Here is a 13,505-nt window from a genome sequence, read left to right as displayed (position 1 = left end):
ATAGCATGCTAATTTATCATGTGATGTAGCATGCTAGTTTTGTGATCAATTTAACTTGCTGATTTTCTCTTGAGTCCAGTATCCTATTTTGTGTTTGATGTAACATTGATTGTTTATTGTGTGATTCAGCATGCTAGTTTGTTGTAGCTGTAGCATGCTAGTTTTATGTCAGATTTAGCACGCTAGTTCACCATGTGATTCGGCATGTTAGTATAACGTGCTCTTCATCATGCTAGTTTGAGAAGTGTTCACCTGTTAGCATGTGAGGATACCAAATATGTCAGATATATTTATGTCTCTGGAGGACATGGTAAATACAGCCATTGTGAAGTTCCCCCAGAATTTCCAGTGTATTCCCGTTCGTTCCTGTGGAACGTGTTCCTGTGGAACGTGTTCCCGGCCACTTGGCACATCTGCATAACTGCTGCCCAAACGCCTGCCAAGGCTGTTTTCCTTGGACACCAGAAATCTGTAATCGTCAGCACAGTAGAAGCAGATATTGTGTCAGACAGATTAGTGGGGGGACAGAAGTAGATGGAGATTAATCTGAAATAAGCCAGTTCAGTAGGACATGCATGTGCATGTTAGTTTGTGTGCACGTGCATCCGTGCAGTTGTGTGTATCCTCTACTACTGAAGTGTTTGTCCGTGCGCTCGGTTCCTGTGGGATTATTTCACCCATCTAAAAGGCCAAAGGTCACAGTATTGTGATAACAAGCCTGACACAGAGGTTTGGCCCTGAGCTCAGCCGCTGCTCTGCTGCTGTGCTGGAGCGCCAACAACAAACTACGGCTAAACGCTTATAGCAGGAAATCTCCCCGGTCTTTTGTCTGACGTTGGCGCTCGTTGGTTGTTAATCACAACAGGCTTGAGAAGAGATGGTTCGTCTCAGCAAGCTTGTCAGATGAATACATCTTTGACCATCTGTGAGGCAGGAAAGTAGGGGCAGAGATAAAGCATGAAAATGGAATCACAATGGATGCATGTTTCTGATGTATGATCCTATGGAACAACTCCAGCAGTTTTCAGTTAGATGTTAACTTCCTCTTAGACTAGAAAAGCTCCTCCTCCCTGCGGCGCTCTGTAGGTTAAACGCGTCTGTTCTTACAGCAAAAGAACGGCTCGGCTTCTTTATATGAACATCAGAGAGCGGAAATATGCTTCACTGCGCTAGAAGATCTTGAGGGAGAAGTCGTCTCAGTCGCTGAGCAGTATGTTCTTGGCCTACCAACGCACGCGTCTCAGCCATCTGTCCACATATGCACTTATAATTCCGTGAAGGAACTGTTCCTTTAGTGAGCTACGAGTAGAGAACAGAGTCACCGGCTGTTGTAATGTCTCCTATTGACTCCCACTGCTGATACGCCACCCTTTGACCTTCCAGTGTGCACACCTGCTATCATGGAACTTTGTGTGTGCCAAGTGACTGTAATTATGCCGTCATGGAGCCCTTTGCTTCTTCTTCTAGGCTTCGTGAGGCTTACAGCCGGGACGTGGAATCTCAGGTGCCATTATTTGATGTGATGAGGAACTTAAGTGTGGTCATCCCTGGAGCTGCTTGATGCTTCGCAGTTTATCACCAGTAAAGGCAGGGATGTAGAGCAGGTGTGAAGGTAGGGCCTCGTCCAAGACGCGCCCCTGGCAAAACACTTCATTCAGACGGTTCATGTTCTTATGGACAGTTCATGTCGCGGCACAATTGCCTTCTTCACGCTGTAGCCCTCTGCCCGCTGTCCCTCATCCCAGCACGAGAACAGAGGACTCATCGGCGACGGATGCAAAATGGCCAGTCAGGTGTCACAAAACCTGTAAATAAGTTGCTGTAGTTGAACGGCCGGTTCCTTCACCTCAGAGTCACACCAGCACTCACTGACTTCAGTAGATGTAGCAGGTAAATCTGTCTTTTGTCTCTTTAGTTTGCCCTGCTAGCGTTACTCTTTGTTGGCCAGTTGATCTCCTGATATACTTTCTGTCGTCAGGTCGTTCTACATCCATCACCCGAGAGTGAACCGATTTTACGTCATTGTAACTGTTCGATTGTCCCAGAACTCAGAGTTTTTTCTTCCGAATCCACGGAGAATGTTGGATGTCAGCACGCGCTCGCTCGCTGCAGCAGCTGTTCTCCAGTTGTGGGAATAAATGACTTGGATGCGTGATGATGAATTTAAAAATCCCAGTGGCTCTCCAAGTAGAGAACAATCTCCTATGAATAGAAGACAAAATAAACATTGCTAAGGTTTCTCAAATATACCAGAAAAAGATTATCTCTTGCTCGCTGTTGCACTTCTGTGCATTTTCTGGGAAAATGATGCTCTTTAATTAGATTCCAAGCTCTCTGAGCAGAAATGGGTTGTTGACTCAGAAGTATGCTGGGTTTTTTTAGGTTTTTTTTTTTTAGAGGAGGTTTCACTTGGCAAGCCAGTTTCCATTTTCTCACGCTGGGGATAAGAGAACAATAAATATCCAGTGTGTCTCGGTGTAATAAGAGAGCGTAGAACCCTGAAGGGAAATCAAAAGCTTACCTTGTAAGCTTTATTCGACACAGCGGTCCCATGGAGACTGGCACAGAGGACTCTGTAATGTGATAGCACGGAAAAGATTAGATAAGTTTGATCGCTCACAGATGCACGATGAAGCCTGAAGCAGAAGATGCATATTTGAAGAAACCATCTTTGGAGTTGTTATTTTATGTCTCTGGTTGTCGCTCCCTTCTCCTCACTCTCGCTCCCTGTTAGCATCTACATTTGACCATCACAAGCCAGAAATGGGGCCCCTCCCACTCAGCATCGCTTGGTCTCTCAGGCCTCAAAATTCTGTTCTTTTTCAGGGTTTTTGTTGATGTTAATACAGCAGAAAATAGTATAAAACAGCATAATAAACCCAGGTCAAACAAACACGCTCACGCCACAGGTGAGAATGGGCCGGTGCATTGGCTAGGCAGACTGGACCCTCTACCACCTACCGGTTGTCTACGTTGAGAAAACGTGACCACAAAGTCCACCGTCATCATCAGTCTACATTTATTCTGTTTAGAGACCCTTTTTTTGGCCCAGCCCTACAGCTGATTCTGGCGATCCTTAGAGCGGTCCAAGCAAGAATGCCAGGTCTGACGCCAACTCGTTAATTAGCCACAAGCCAGGGGGAGGGTTGGACCCGTCTCTAGGATTAATCTGTCTTCCTCCCTCTCAGGTGGTGCGAAGGCAGGAGGTGTGCGCTTCTCAGAGAAACCTGCTGCCGCCAGCGCCCCATCACATGTTCACTTTGATGAAAAGCTGCATGACTCGGTTGTCATGGTGACTCAAGAAGATGATGGCAACTTCATGGTCAAGGTCAGTTTAACACCTTGACACTTCCTTGTATTTTCTCTTTGTTCTGTTGTCCTTTGGTTGTCTTTGTTGCTCTGCGTGCATGAATGCACTACTTTGACACCAAGCATATGTTTATTGCTCCTGAAAAGCAGCGCCTGCTTTGTATACACGTTCCAAGGGTGTTTTGTCTAGCAAACAAATGCAAACACTCGTATGTGTTGAACTCTGAAACTACTGCACTTGGTTACCTCCATACCTCTGGTTGCCACACTGAATGTTTGAGGATATGATGTGGGAAGGTCAGTCTTTGATTCATTGTCCGATGGACTTTTCTCTGCAAAACATCCCTGAGAAGATTAAAGTCTTTTCTCATCAACGTTAATCTCCTGTGTTGGATAGAAAGTAGAGGGCAGTAATATCAGGCCTCTCGTCTGTTCTCAGCTGACAACTCTTAAACTCTGGAGATCCTCAAACAATAGCAAAGGAACCTGCCAAAGCTACTCATTAAGAACCTGTGGAAAAAACCTCCCTCTTGTCCTCAGTTGGACCAGAAGCAAACACTTCTCACACAGTTATTTTTATGAGTGAATCTGAGTGAAATCCTCGCACAAGCAAACCCTGTGAATGACAGTGTAACGTGAAATGTTAGCTTGTGAGGCAAAGCTAAGTAAAATGCAAGCAAAGTCACTTTGGGACAAGTTGTGGAGGTAGCAGTTCCAGCAGGGGACCCCACATCCCCTCTTCTTGCCCTGGGGATTTCCAGGGTGTTCTCAGGCCAGCATGGAGGTGGAACCCCTCCGCCTGGTCTTCGGCCTGCCCCACAGCTGCCCCACAGCTGGATGTGTCTCTGCACACCTCCCGAGGGAGGCACTCAGGTGGCACCCCAAGAAGGTGGACGAACCACCTCAACTGGCTTCTTTCCGTACAGAGTAGCAGCGACTCTGCTCCGAGTCCTTCGGGATGACCGAACCTCTCTGCTTCTCCCTAAGGGGGATGCCAGCCACCCTCCTGAGGAAACCATTTCAGCTGCTCATGTACACAATCTCATTCTTTGGTCATGACACATAATTCATGGCCGTAGGTGAGACTGCAGAAGATTTCCCAGTTTTACTCATTTCCATCACTCAAGAACAGCACCCTGAAGTTCTTCACTCCTTCATTGGGGGTAAGGACTAATACTACCTCTCATTCCTACTTGGAACACAAGTAAATGACGCCAACATACCACTTGCTATCGGTAGGCACACCCCTATAAACTCGCAGTCCTATTTGGAGACTGAAACTATCAAAATAAGAACACTGGGCTTCATTTGCAAAATCTTCTAACCCTTGTGTTCTCTCACTAGGACTATTAAAGCAGTTGATTTAGTCTTCCAGACGGCAGCAACGCCTGATGGCTGGCTGCAGCTCTTGGCATCTATTGTGTACCTCTTGTAGCCACCCAGGCTTGCAAAGACTTGCTCAAACATGCCGAGGATGATTTTTCTAACAAGTCATACATTTTCTGTCCAAGTGGCTGAGATACAACATTAAGTGCATCTCAAGAAGCTCTGGAGTGGCTTTTAAAAAGATTTCACGAGGATGTCCTTGAATCCATTATAGTGAGCTTACAGAGTAGTCTGTCACTGTGTTGGGCAAGCCTGCGCATCAACTAACGTCGACTTAACCGGCCAGTTGTCTTGCTGAAGGAGCCAGTAAGGTTAAAGGTAGATATAATGGTGGGAAGGGTACACTCAGCCCTGCATTGTGTCTCATCGTGGAGCTGAGGGGGCTGGCGTTGCCATGGAAACACCGGGGAGGGGGGCTGGTGGTCCTCGCGCATGAGTCGCGAGTGTGTGGGATGAAGCAACAGCTGTGAGAATAGCAGTTTACGGCCCATAAAACAACGTCCACGGGTCAGACGGAGCAGAGGAAGTGTTATTTTCTTCTTCCACTCTCTCTGTCGTTCTTAGCAAAGAAGGAGAAACCGAGCCACGTAGAATCAGCAGATCTCGATGTAGATGATCTACAATCCCTTTACTGTGAGTAATAACGGCTCCAAGGATATGCAGTTGCCTTCAGGCAATAAGTATCTGATTGTCTAGGACCAGGGTCCAAACCTCGTATCTGTCTGGACTCTGCTGGTCAGGTTGTTTGAAGGACTTCCTCCTCGACCCATCCTACACCTCGACAACAAGTCTGGTTAAATTAGTTTCTAGTTTTTCCATAGTTTTACTCACAAACTCCATTGAAGGAACCGCCCCTGTAGCAGAGAGAGCAAAGACTAATGAAGTCAGTGGTCGTAGTCCTCTTGGTGCACAAGGAGAATGAGTTGTGGGTGCACAGGAGCGGGACTGGAAGAAGGTGATTGATCCAAGCGAGTGGCTCATTTCCATAAGAAGCGACCGAACTGGAATGACATTGGAGTTCCGAAAATCTTTGGTATTTGACTCCATGAAGACAGAATTGTTGCAGATGAATGCTGAGTTGCGTCTCCGCCTGCATCCACATCATTAATAATGTCATGGAGCAGACGCGCCTGCAGGATTCATCTGAATATCTTAGAAACGGTTTGCACTTGTAATCTGCATCACTGAGGCTGTCCTCTACCTCAGCTAATCAAATGGACAATGAGCAGACGCAGAGGTCGACCTCCTCGCAGTCATGGTTGTTCTTCTCCCACCGTGTTCCCTGGTGGAGCTTAATGCTGTTTGCCGCCTCTGCTCTGCCCGTGGCTTCAGCTAGGGGTCATGTGGGGTTGAGGCAATAGCTGGAGGGGCTTTGCTTATCTTTCCCTGCCTGTACGTCCCTGCTGAGTCTCCCTCTCTCCCTCGCCGTCTCTCCCTTTATCATGTCACCTACTTCCTCCGTGACGACTCCCCCGGGACTTCTTCAATATTAGACTGCTCTGTCTCTGCCTCCCTGCTACACCGTGACTGTTCTCTCTTTTGTCTCTTCTCCTTTTAGAAGCTACAAATGAGAACTAGCAATCAACGAAGGAGGACGTTTGACCGGTTTTAAAACACTTAGGTACAATCTGATGGATTTTGAGTGTCCTAGACTGTAAACTAACTTAGAAAATTCAAAGGAACTGTAGTATGACTATTAAAATCCTAATACCAGACCCACTGGCACTTGCCTGACATCATACTGAAACAAAATGTTCAATATTGTATGATACAAAACAGAAAAGAACTGTGCTGGATGGGCTTTTTTGTGTGTATTGTTGTGTTTGGATGTTTAAGGGGCTTGAGTGTATTCTCTCGTGAAGAAAGTGTTCAGGCTCTGGAAGTTTGTTCACGATGGATTGAGTGAAATGCAGAAGTTTTATCTCCCGTCAGGCAAGAAGGCCAAAACGGCAGGGATGAGGGGATTAAAGTCCCAGAGTCATGGCTAATGGTTTCCCTCGGAGCGATCCCTCGAGGAGGGCTTGTCCCAGCAGTGTTGGTCGTGAGAGTTACTCGTCCTGGTTACACACAGCAGAGTCAAGAACCTCCTCTTGATTCACTGCTTTGTCAACGTTTAAATCTGAGGGAAACGTGTCCTCCTCTTCCTCTCTCCTAGGTGGGCTTCCTCAAGACGCAGCACCGCTATGAAATCACCTTCACCCTGCCTGAGGTCCCAGCTCTGGGGAAGGATGTATGTCCAGCGCTGGTACCTGGTCCACACCTGCGGATCACCGATATCGCACCTGCACCAGAGGGTATGATCAGAGGCAGGGTGATATTGGTGTATAATTAGCTTTCAATGCGGCTGCATTCCATGAATTATTCAGAGAAAACAGGACCAAGTGTGCTGTTTGGTTCCAAACTAAAAGAGAAGTCTGATCTGACTCACTTCCCCTCAGCCGCACAGACCTCTGACCGTCCTCTGCTGTGCAGCGCCAAACCTCCCCGACAAGCTTCGACGGAGCCGTCCAGGATCCAGTCTGTCGTCTGCTCTTTTATCTCAGAGCTTGAGTGCTTTAGAGTCTGTCGTCTCCAACGTTGTTGTGCGACACTGACGCGTTTGTTCAGGACCTGAAACCGTGCGGCAGGTCTCGTTGTGGCGAGTCATTCTCAGCAGTTTTGTCAGGCTCACAGATGGCGGAGGATTACCGAAGCGTGCTAGCTTAGCTTTCATCCCGCCCAAAGCATGAACTCAAAGCCAAAACTCCAAGGTGTTTGACTTGAACTCCTGCCACTGGCGGCGTGGAGCAGGTGGGGAGCTCTCACACATCTGGCACCTGCGTGAGCTGCAGAGGTTCTAAACAGAACGTGACAGTGAGTCTTTGCTTGCTTCTGCTCACTACTAACCCTGCTAGAGGGGCCAGAGGTGTCCGTGGGAGGGGGGACGCGGCCTGAGTGTAACCAGAGTAGCGCAGTGACCTTTACTTCCCTCAGGCTGTCACATCTCTTATGACCTCTCTGGCCCGCCCCGGGACACGTGTGTCCGTGTCTCTCTCTTCCATCCTACTGCCTCTTGGTTCTCTGGGTTCTGAGATTGTGATACCAGAATCAGACTTGAACTCAAAACGTGGCCTCGCGCTGAGAGAGGGAGAGAGGAGGATGAGGTCAGAACCTGATCCGTGCTCCCGGTTTGTGTTTGTGCAGGTGGTCTGAAGGTGAGGTGTGAGTACATGCCCCAGCAGGAGGGCGTCCTGTGTGAGGAGGTGCAGCTGCTGAGTGACACCAACGATGACCTGGGTGTCCGGGTCAAAGTTCACGCCAGAGTCATGGGTGAGCTTCTGCTTTTCTTTTTCTTGTTTTTTTTACATTTAGGTATGATTTGAAGAAGTGAGTGAGCTGAGAATTTCCTGGTTCGTTATTCTTCAACCCGCCTTGTCCTCTCAGCGAGGGTCAAGAGACTTCCCAGAAATCAAGCGTCTTCCTGTCACTTCATCTCAGTTCCAGGAGCTGAGATGTGCAGTGATGAGAAGACAACCCTGAATTCATCGGCTCACTAAAAAAAAGACCAAATGTTGTAAAACAGAGAAGAAACAAGGAAAATCATGATAATGTGGCGAATGAGGCGAGGAAACGGTGCATGATTCAGCTGCATGCTGATGGACAACGGACGCGTGGGGATCCACCACCTTGATTTAACCGAGATGACCGGACCGCCGTCACAGACTCAGACTTGGACTTTTTTATTCGATTCAAAAATGTGTGTGAAAATCTGCACCTGTTTAAACAAACCTGCTGACCAACAAACAAAGAAAACATACATAATTTCAAAGTTATTCAGTCTAAAGTCACAAAAAGACCCCGTTGAGTGTGAAACCTGAACCAGAACGCACGGAGGTTCATTGTCGCGCGTGCTTTTATTGCAAGAGAGGAAACAAGCAAGAGTTCCTCAGCCCTTCAGTGTGGAACCTGGTTCAGAGTTGGGAGACGAGGCTGAAGTCAGTGGTGGTTCTGCACCAGTTGGTTCTGCTGTGGCTGCTTCTGGGATCCATGAAGGAAACAGAAGCAGGAACCAGCCGCTGCCGGTGTGCTGCTGCCACCTACTGGTCAAACACAGCCAAGAACAATTGAGTGACGGATAATTTCCTGTAAAGAACCTTTTCTAAAGAGGGGTTTTCTTTGGGATGAACGACTACAACACCGGTTCCTCCAGGGCCGGTGTTCCACTGTCCCGCCTCACCACTTCGATGGACCGGTGTTGTGGGGAATCAGACGCCGGCGCTGGTGAACAGATGGAGAATCAGGCGGGAGATGGAGTGGAGCTGCTGCTGTGTGTATTTTTATACATGTGAGGGTGGAGGGCAGCCCGGTTTATTTTTACTCTCCGGCCCGAACATCTGTCCAGATGATGGTGTGTAATTGAGGGCTGGACAGAGAGCAGACGGAGGGATTAAGCTCCGCCCCCGCCTCCATCCACCCAGGTTGCTATTAGATAAGTGAGTCGGTGTTATAGATATGATGGGGGGGGGGGGGGCAGCTAAATCCAGACTCACTCTTATATCACTGCAGCGGCTAAGAAATGAATTTTCCCTGGCAGGACGGTGAGACCAACACGCCACATGCGCAGGCTGAGTAGGTGTGTGTGCGCGCATGTGTGTGTGTGTGTTGGGGGGGGGGGTCTCAGCCATGTAAAAGAACAGTTCAACATTTCCCCGTTAATGACAAATTATCATCTGTTTGTTCATTGTGAAGCTAAAGCGCTAAAACTTCTCTATGCTAAGCTAAATTAGCTCTGGCTAACAGAGGGTTAAGTTTTCAAGTGAATCTGCTCGGAGCTCTTAGAGAGGAAACTCACTCACTCACACACACACACACACACACACACACACACACACACACACACACACACACTGTCTCAGCTAGTTCCTGTCAGAGTGAAGTACTCCTGTAATCTCATGTACAAGTATCAGGCTCCTGTGAAAAACTGCAAAAAGATTTTCTGGTTTTACTTCATCATTGAGCAAACAGAACAAAGAAGTGACAGAATGGAGCAGTGCTGTGACGAAGTGGTGGATGGATCGTTTGGCTCTGATAGGTGTGTGACGGGGGAGCAAAAGGGTGTTGCATTGGCCGGGAATCGAACCCGGGCCTCCCGCGTGGCAGGCGAGAATTCTACCACTGAACCACCAATGCAGTGACAAAGGAGTGGCAGCGCCAGGTATTTTTAGCTCTGACCCAGACTCAGAGGCTGGTGGAGGGCCAGACGTCTACTGACCTGAGTGCTTCTCTGAGCACCGTTGTGAAGCAGGACCCTCCAGTCAGGGGAGGGGCGGGGCCTAACATGCCTGTAGGCTGAACCTTCTAGACCGGATGGGGGGGCTGTCTCCTCAGACTCACCCTCAGAGCGCACACAGACCAGGCAGCAGGATTGCTTAGCGTGTCATGCAGATGTTCCAGATGTTCTCCAGCTGAGCAGCGTAGAGGTTCCTCCCTCCCGCTCTGATGTACCTCTGGTCTATGATGTAACCGCGCCTGAGTATTCTTAGCTCGGACTGCATCAATGTTGTGTGCTTGAACCCTGATGTTGTCTCTTGGTCCCGTCCAGACCGCCACCACGGCACGCCCATGCTGCTGGAGGGGGTCCGCTGCATCGGCGCCGAGCTGGAGTACGACTCGGAGCAGAGCGACTGGCAGGGATTCGACTGAGGCTGCCACCGACGTACACACACACACACACACATACACACACACACACACACACACACACACACACACACACACACACCAACCATCAGAGTAGGGGGTACGTGTGTGACATCACTGCGGTTGTGTAAACAAAGCAAATACGTCTCACTGTCAGTGTCGTGTTTCCTGAACGTTCAGACCGAAGCGAACTGGAGTAAAAAAACTCCTGTACTGTAACATCCGCTTATATCCGTGTATCCATAGATGCAGTAAAAGTACTGTCAGCAAATAGTACTTGTAGAGGGAGCAGTACTGCAAGATGCTTGCTCAGGTCTGGTCCTTCCTTGATCATCAGGTCCTCTGAAACCTGCTGGTCCGGTCCTAGACTCATCCTGGCGCCCCTGCTCAGTCCATCACTACACAGCAGCCAATGAGAAAGCAGCAGACAGTCGCTAGGCAACTGCTAACATTACAGCCCCGAGTGTTAGCTAGTTCATGCTAGCGCACCAATAGACATCCGGACTCGTTGCTCCTTCTGCATACTTCCTCTCTTGCTGCAAAGTATTACCGCGGCAACAGGTGGGGACGCTCAGGATGTGCCGTTGTTTTCTGATCTTGCGGTGAGAACGCGTGTGGGATTAAACAGGAACCTGGAAGAGTCTCATAGCTGCTACCAGAGTTAGCAAGTGTCGCCACGGCGCCGTGATGTCACTACAAACCCTCGCCACACACCACAGACTTTAGAAAAGACTGACGGCACTCAGTTGAAGCCTCGATGAAGCTTTGCGGTCCTGGACCTCAGCAGAGGGAATGTCTGGGAACCAGAAGAGACCAGCAGAGACCAACACTCCTGAGCTGACATGTAGACCTGGTCCCCCAAGCCCTGCGCTCCTACAGCTGCCTGCTGCACTGCCTGGATTCAACCACCAGAGGGCAGCAGCACTCCTGCAGTCAGCTCCTCCGTGCCTCCAGCACTCTCTCTCTGTCACACACACACACACTCACTCTCTCTCTCTCTCTCTCACACACACTCACTCTCTCTCTCTCTCACACACACACACACTCACTCTCTCTCTCTCTCACACACACACACACTCACTCTCTCTCTCTCACACACACACACTCACGCTCTCTCTCTCTCTCTCTATCTTGTTGACTCACTGTTCTAAAGGAATAAATAAATAAGGGCTCCTTTGTAAATGAAGTGTTGGAATAAATCTGCACAAGGCAGGAAGTCAAACCGAGGAGCAAATCTCAGCCTGTTGTATGTGCGTGTCACCACGGGGTGGCGCTGCAGACTGCCGCGTCCTTCTCTCTGGAGGCTTGCTGCATGGGGAGCTGCAGGTTTCCTGTCTGTCCCCTCATTTCCTGGGAGAACGGCCTCAAGTGTGTGTGAGACGCTAACGTGCTAGCACCAGACCATTTTGTGTAGCAGTGCCGGGAGTTTGTTTTTTTTTTGCCGTGAGGTTTGTTTATTTGTTTGTTTTCTAGTTTAAAAAAAATCTCATCACACTTCAAATGTGAGACAGTCACTGAACACATAGCACCTGAGGTAGGTAAAGGCTTTGTTCTCGGACAGCAGAGCGCCGCAGGGAGGAGGTATCGTAGTCCAACAGGAAGTGCTCATGTCAGGAATGAGGAGTTGTAGTCCAACAGGAAGTGCTCATCTCCATGGTTCCCTCCAGCTACAGCCAATTGGATTGTTCCAATGGGTTTTTGGTGGTTGAATCAGAAAATCGGCTCTTACATTGGTACATTTTTCTCCATCTTCACTAACCCAAGAGCAGTCACTGTCAAGCTAACTAGCTTCTGTTGCTAGCCTCCTGTAGCCACCTGTTAGCAACACCCACCCGTGTGGTTTGTCACTGATGGATTTCATGTCGTGGAACAAAACTAATGTCAGATGGGTACATGGACCTGGACACCAGGGACCAGGATGGTCTACAACGCTAGCTTCGCGGTTGTAGCTGCCGTGTGTTGTTTGCTAGCTACTTCAGCAGATTCTTTGACGAACTACAAGTCAACCACTAACTGTTTTACAGCTGTAAAAACTTTAACCTGCCGGGCTACGTCACGTTACGAGTTTCTCTGACGTGAACGTTTGCGGTTTGGTCTTTTGACATCATCAGTTCTTTATTGGCATGTGACGTTTGGGCGTGAGCCCCAGCCCGCTGAGTAGTGAGCCTCCGTCCCGGTCCAGCTGAAGCTTCACCATCTAATTTCAGAACCTGACATAAGTGCCTTCCGCTGTCCCACGGAGCTGTGGGGCGCCAGCCGCTGACGGTCCTGGGAGCTCCTCGAAATCCAGCATTTGCACTCAGCCCCTCCCCAGAGGGTCAGAACCAGGAGTCCAGAGCCGGTGCCGCCCTGCATGTGCTCCTCCTCTCCTGCTAGGCACGTTGGACTCTGTTGGGCCTTACAGGAAACGCCTCGCCGTCATGTAGCTCTGATCCAGATCCTCCTGGTGGTGTGAGGCGCTCAGAATAGCAGCTCATCCGTGTGTGTGTGTGTGTGTGTGTGTGTGTGTGTGTGTGTGTGTGTGTGTATTGTTGAGATGCCGATGGAAACTCTTGTAGTTTGTTGTTGTGTTTGTGTGAGGCGTTCAGGTGCATCGCGGTCACACCTTCTGTTCCTGCTCCGACTTTCCCTTCTGCTTTGATTCGATACATGAAAATGTGTTTGTTTGTCTTTAAATGAAAAAAAGGAAATAAAAACAGAGGGGCTGAGGACTTCCTGTTGGAATAACTTTTAATATTCATGCATTTCCTCTCACTGCAGTTAGAAATTCACAGAATTCCCACTGATCCAAAATTTAAATTCCTTTTTCTCAGATTTTACATGTTCTTTAATTATTGTACATAAAAATTAAATTGCATCTCAAGAACAGACTGATTAGAACATTATTTTTGCTTCAACTGGTCAAGTATTTCAGCAGCCTGTTATTTTCCTCATCGTGTTGTTTCAGATGTACAATATTTTATATTCTGTTTTAAAATCTTTGGAGAAATGAGAAGCAGCGCAGCGTCCAGGCGTCGCTCCGAGCGCAGGAACCGAATTCCTGCATCACATTCATCTGTAGTTTATTTGATTCTATTTTAGACTGAACCTGTAAATAATAGTAACCACATTACAGACTAAAGTATTTTATT

General features: G+C 48.5%; 1 protein-coding gene and 1 non-coding gene across 2 annotated transcripts in view; one reads left to right on the top strand and one right to left on the bottom strand.

Moving 5' to 3' along the window:
• Positions 1 to 13,242, top strand: part of adisspb (adipose secreted signaling protein b) — a 19,569-nt gene extending 6,327 nt beyond the window's left edge. Inside the window, exons 4-7 of the mRNA XM_086197919.1 lie at positions 3,189 to 3,328; positions 6,851 to 6,989; positions 7,879 to 8,004; positions 10,277 to 13,242. Coding sequence (XP_086054045.1) covers positions 3,189 to 3,328; positions 6,851 to 6,989; positions 7,879 to 8,004; positions 10,277 to 10,377 — 506 coding nt within the window. The 3' untranslated portion in view covers positions 10,378 to 13,242. The remainder of the gene's footprint in view (positions 1 to 3,188; positions 3,329 to 6,850; positions 6,990 to 7,878; positions 8,005 to 10,276) is intronic.
• trnag-gcc (transfer RNA glycine (anticodon GCC)) lies at positions 9,794 to 9,864 on the bottom strand. The gene has a single exon. It is a non-coding gene; the product is annotated as a tRNA-Gly (tRNA).
• Positions 13,243 to 13,505: the final 263 nt, after the last annotated feature.

This window comes from Aulostomus chinensis, chromosome 24, assembly GCF_037954235.1.
Source record: "Aulostomus chinensis isolate RoL2024-O1b breed Wild chromosome 24, RoL_Achi_v1.0, whole genome shotgun sequence".
In the NCBI taxonomy this organism is placed as follows: domain Eukaryota; kingdom Metazoa; phylum Chordata; class Actinopteri; order Syngnathiformes; family Aulostomidae; genus Aulostomus; species Aulostomus chinensis.
The sequence above is the reverse complement of the archived record's forward strand: the minus strand, read 5'-3'. Positions and strand labels throughout refer to the sequence as shown.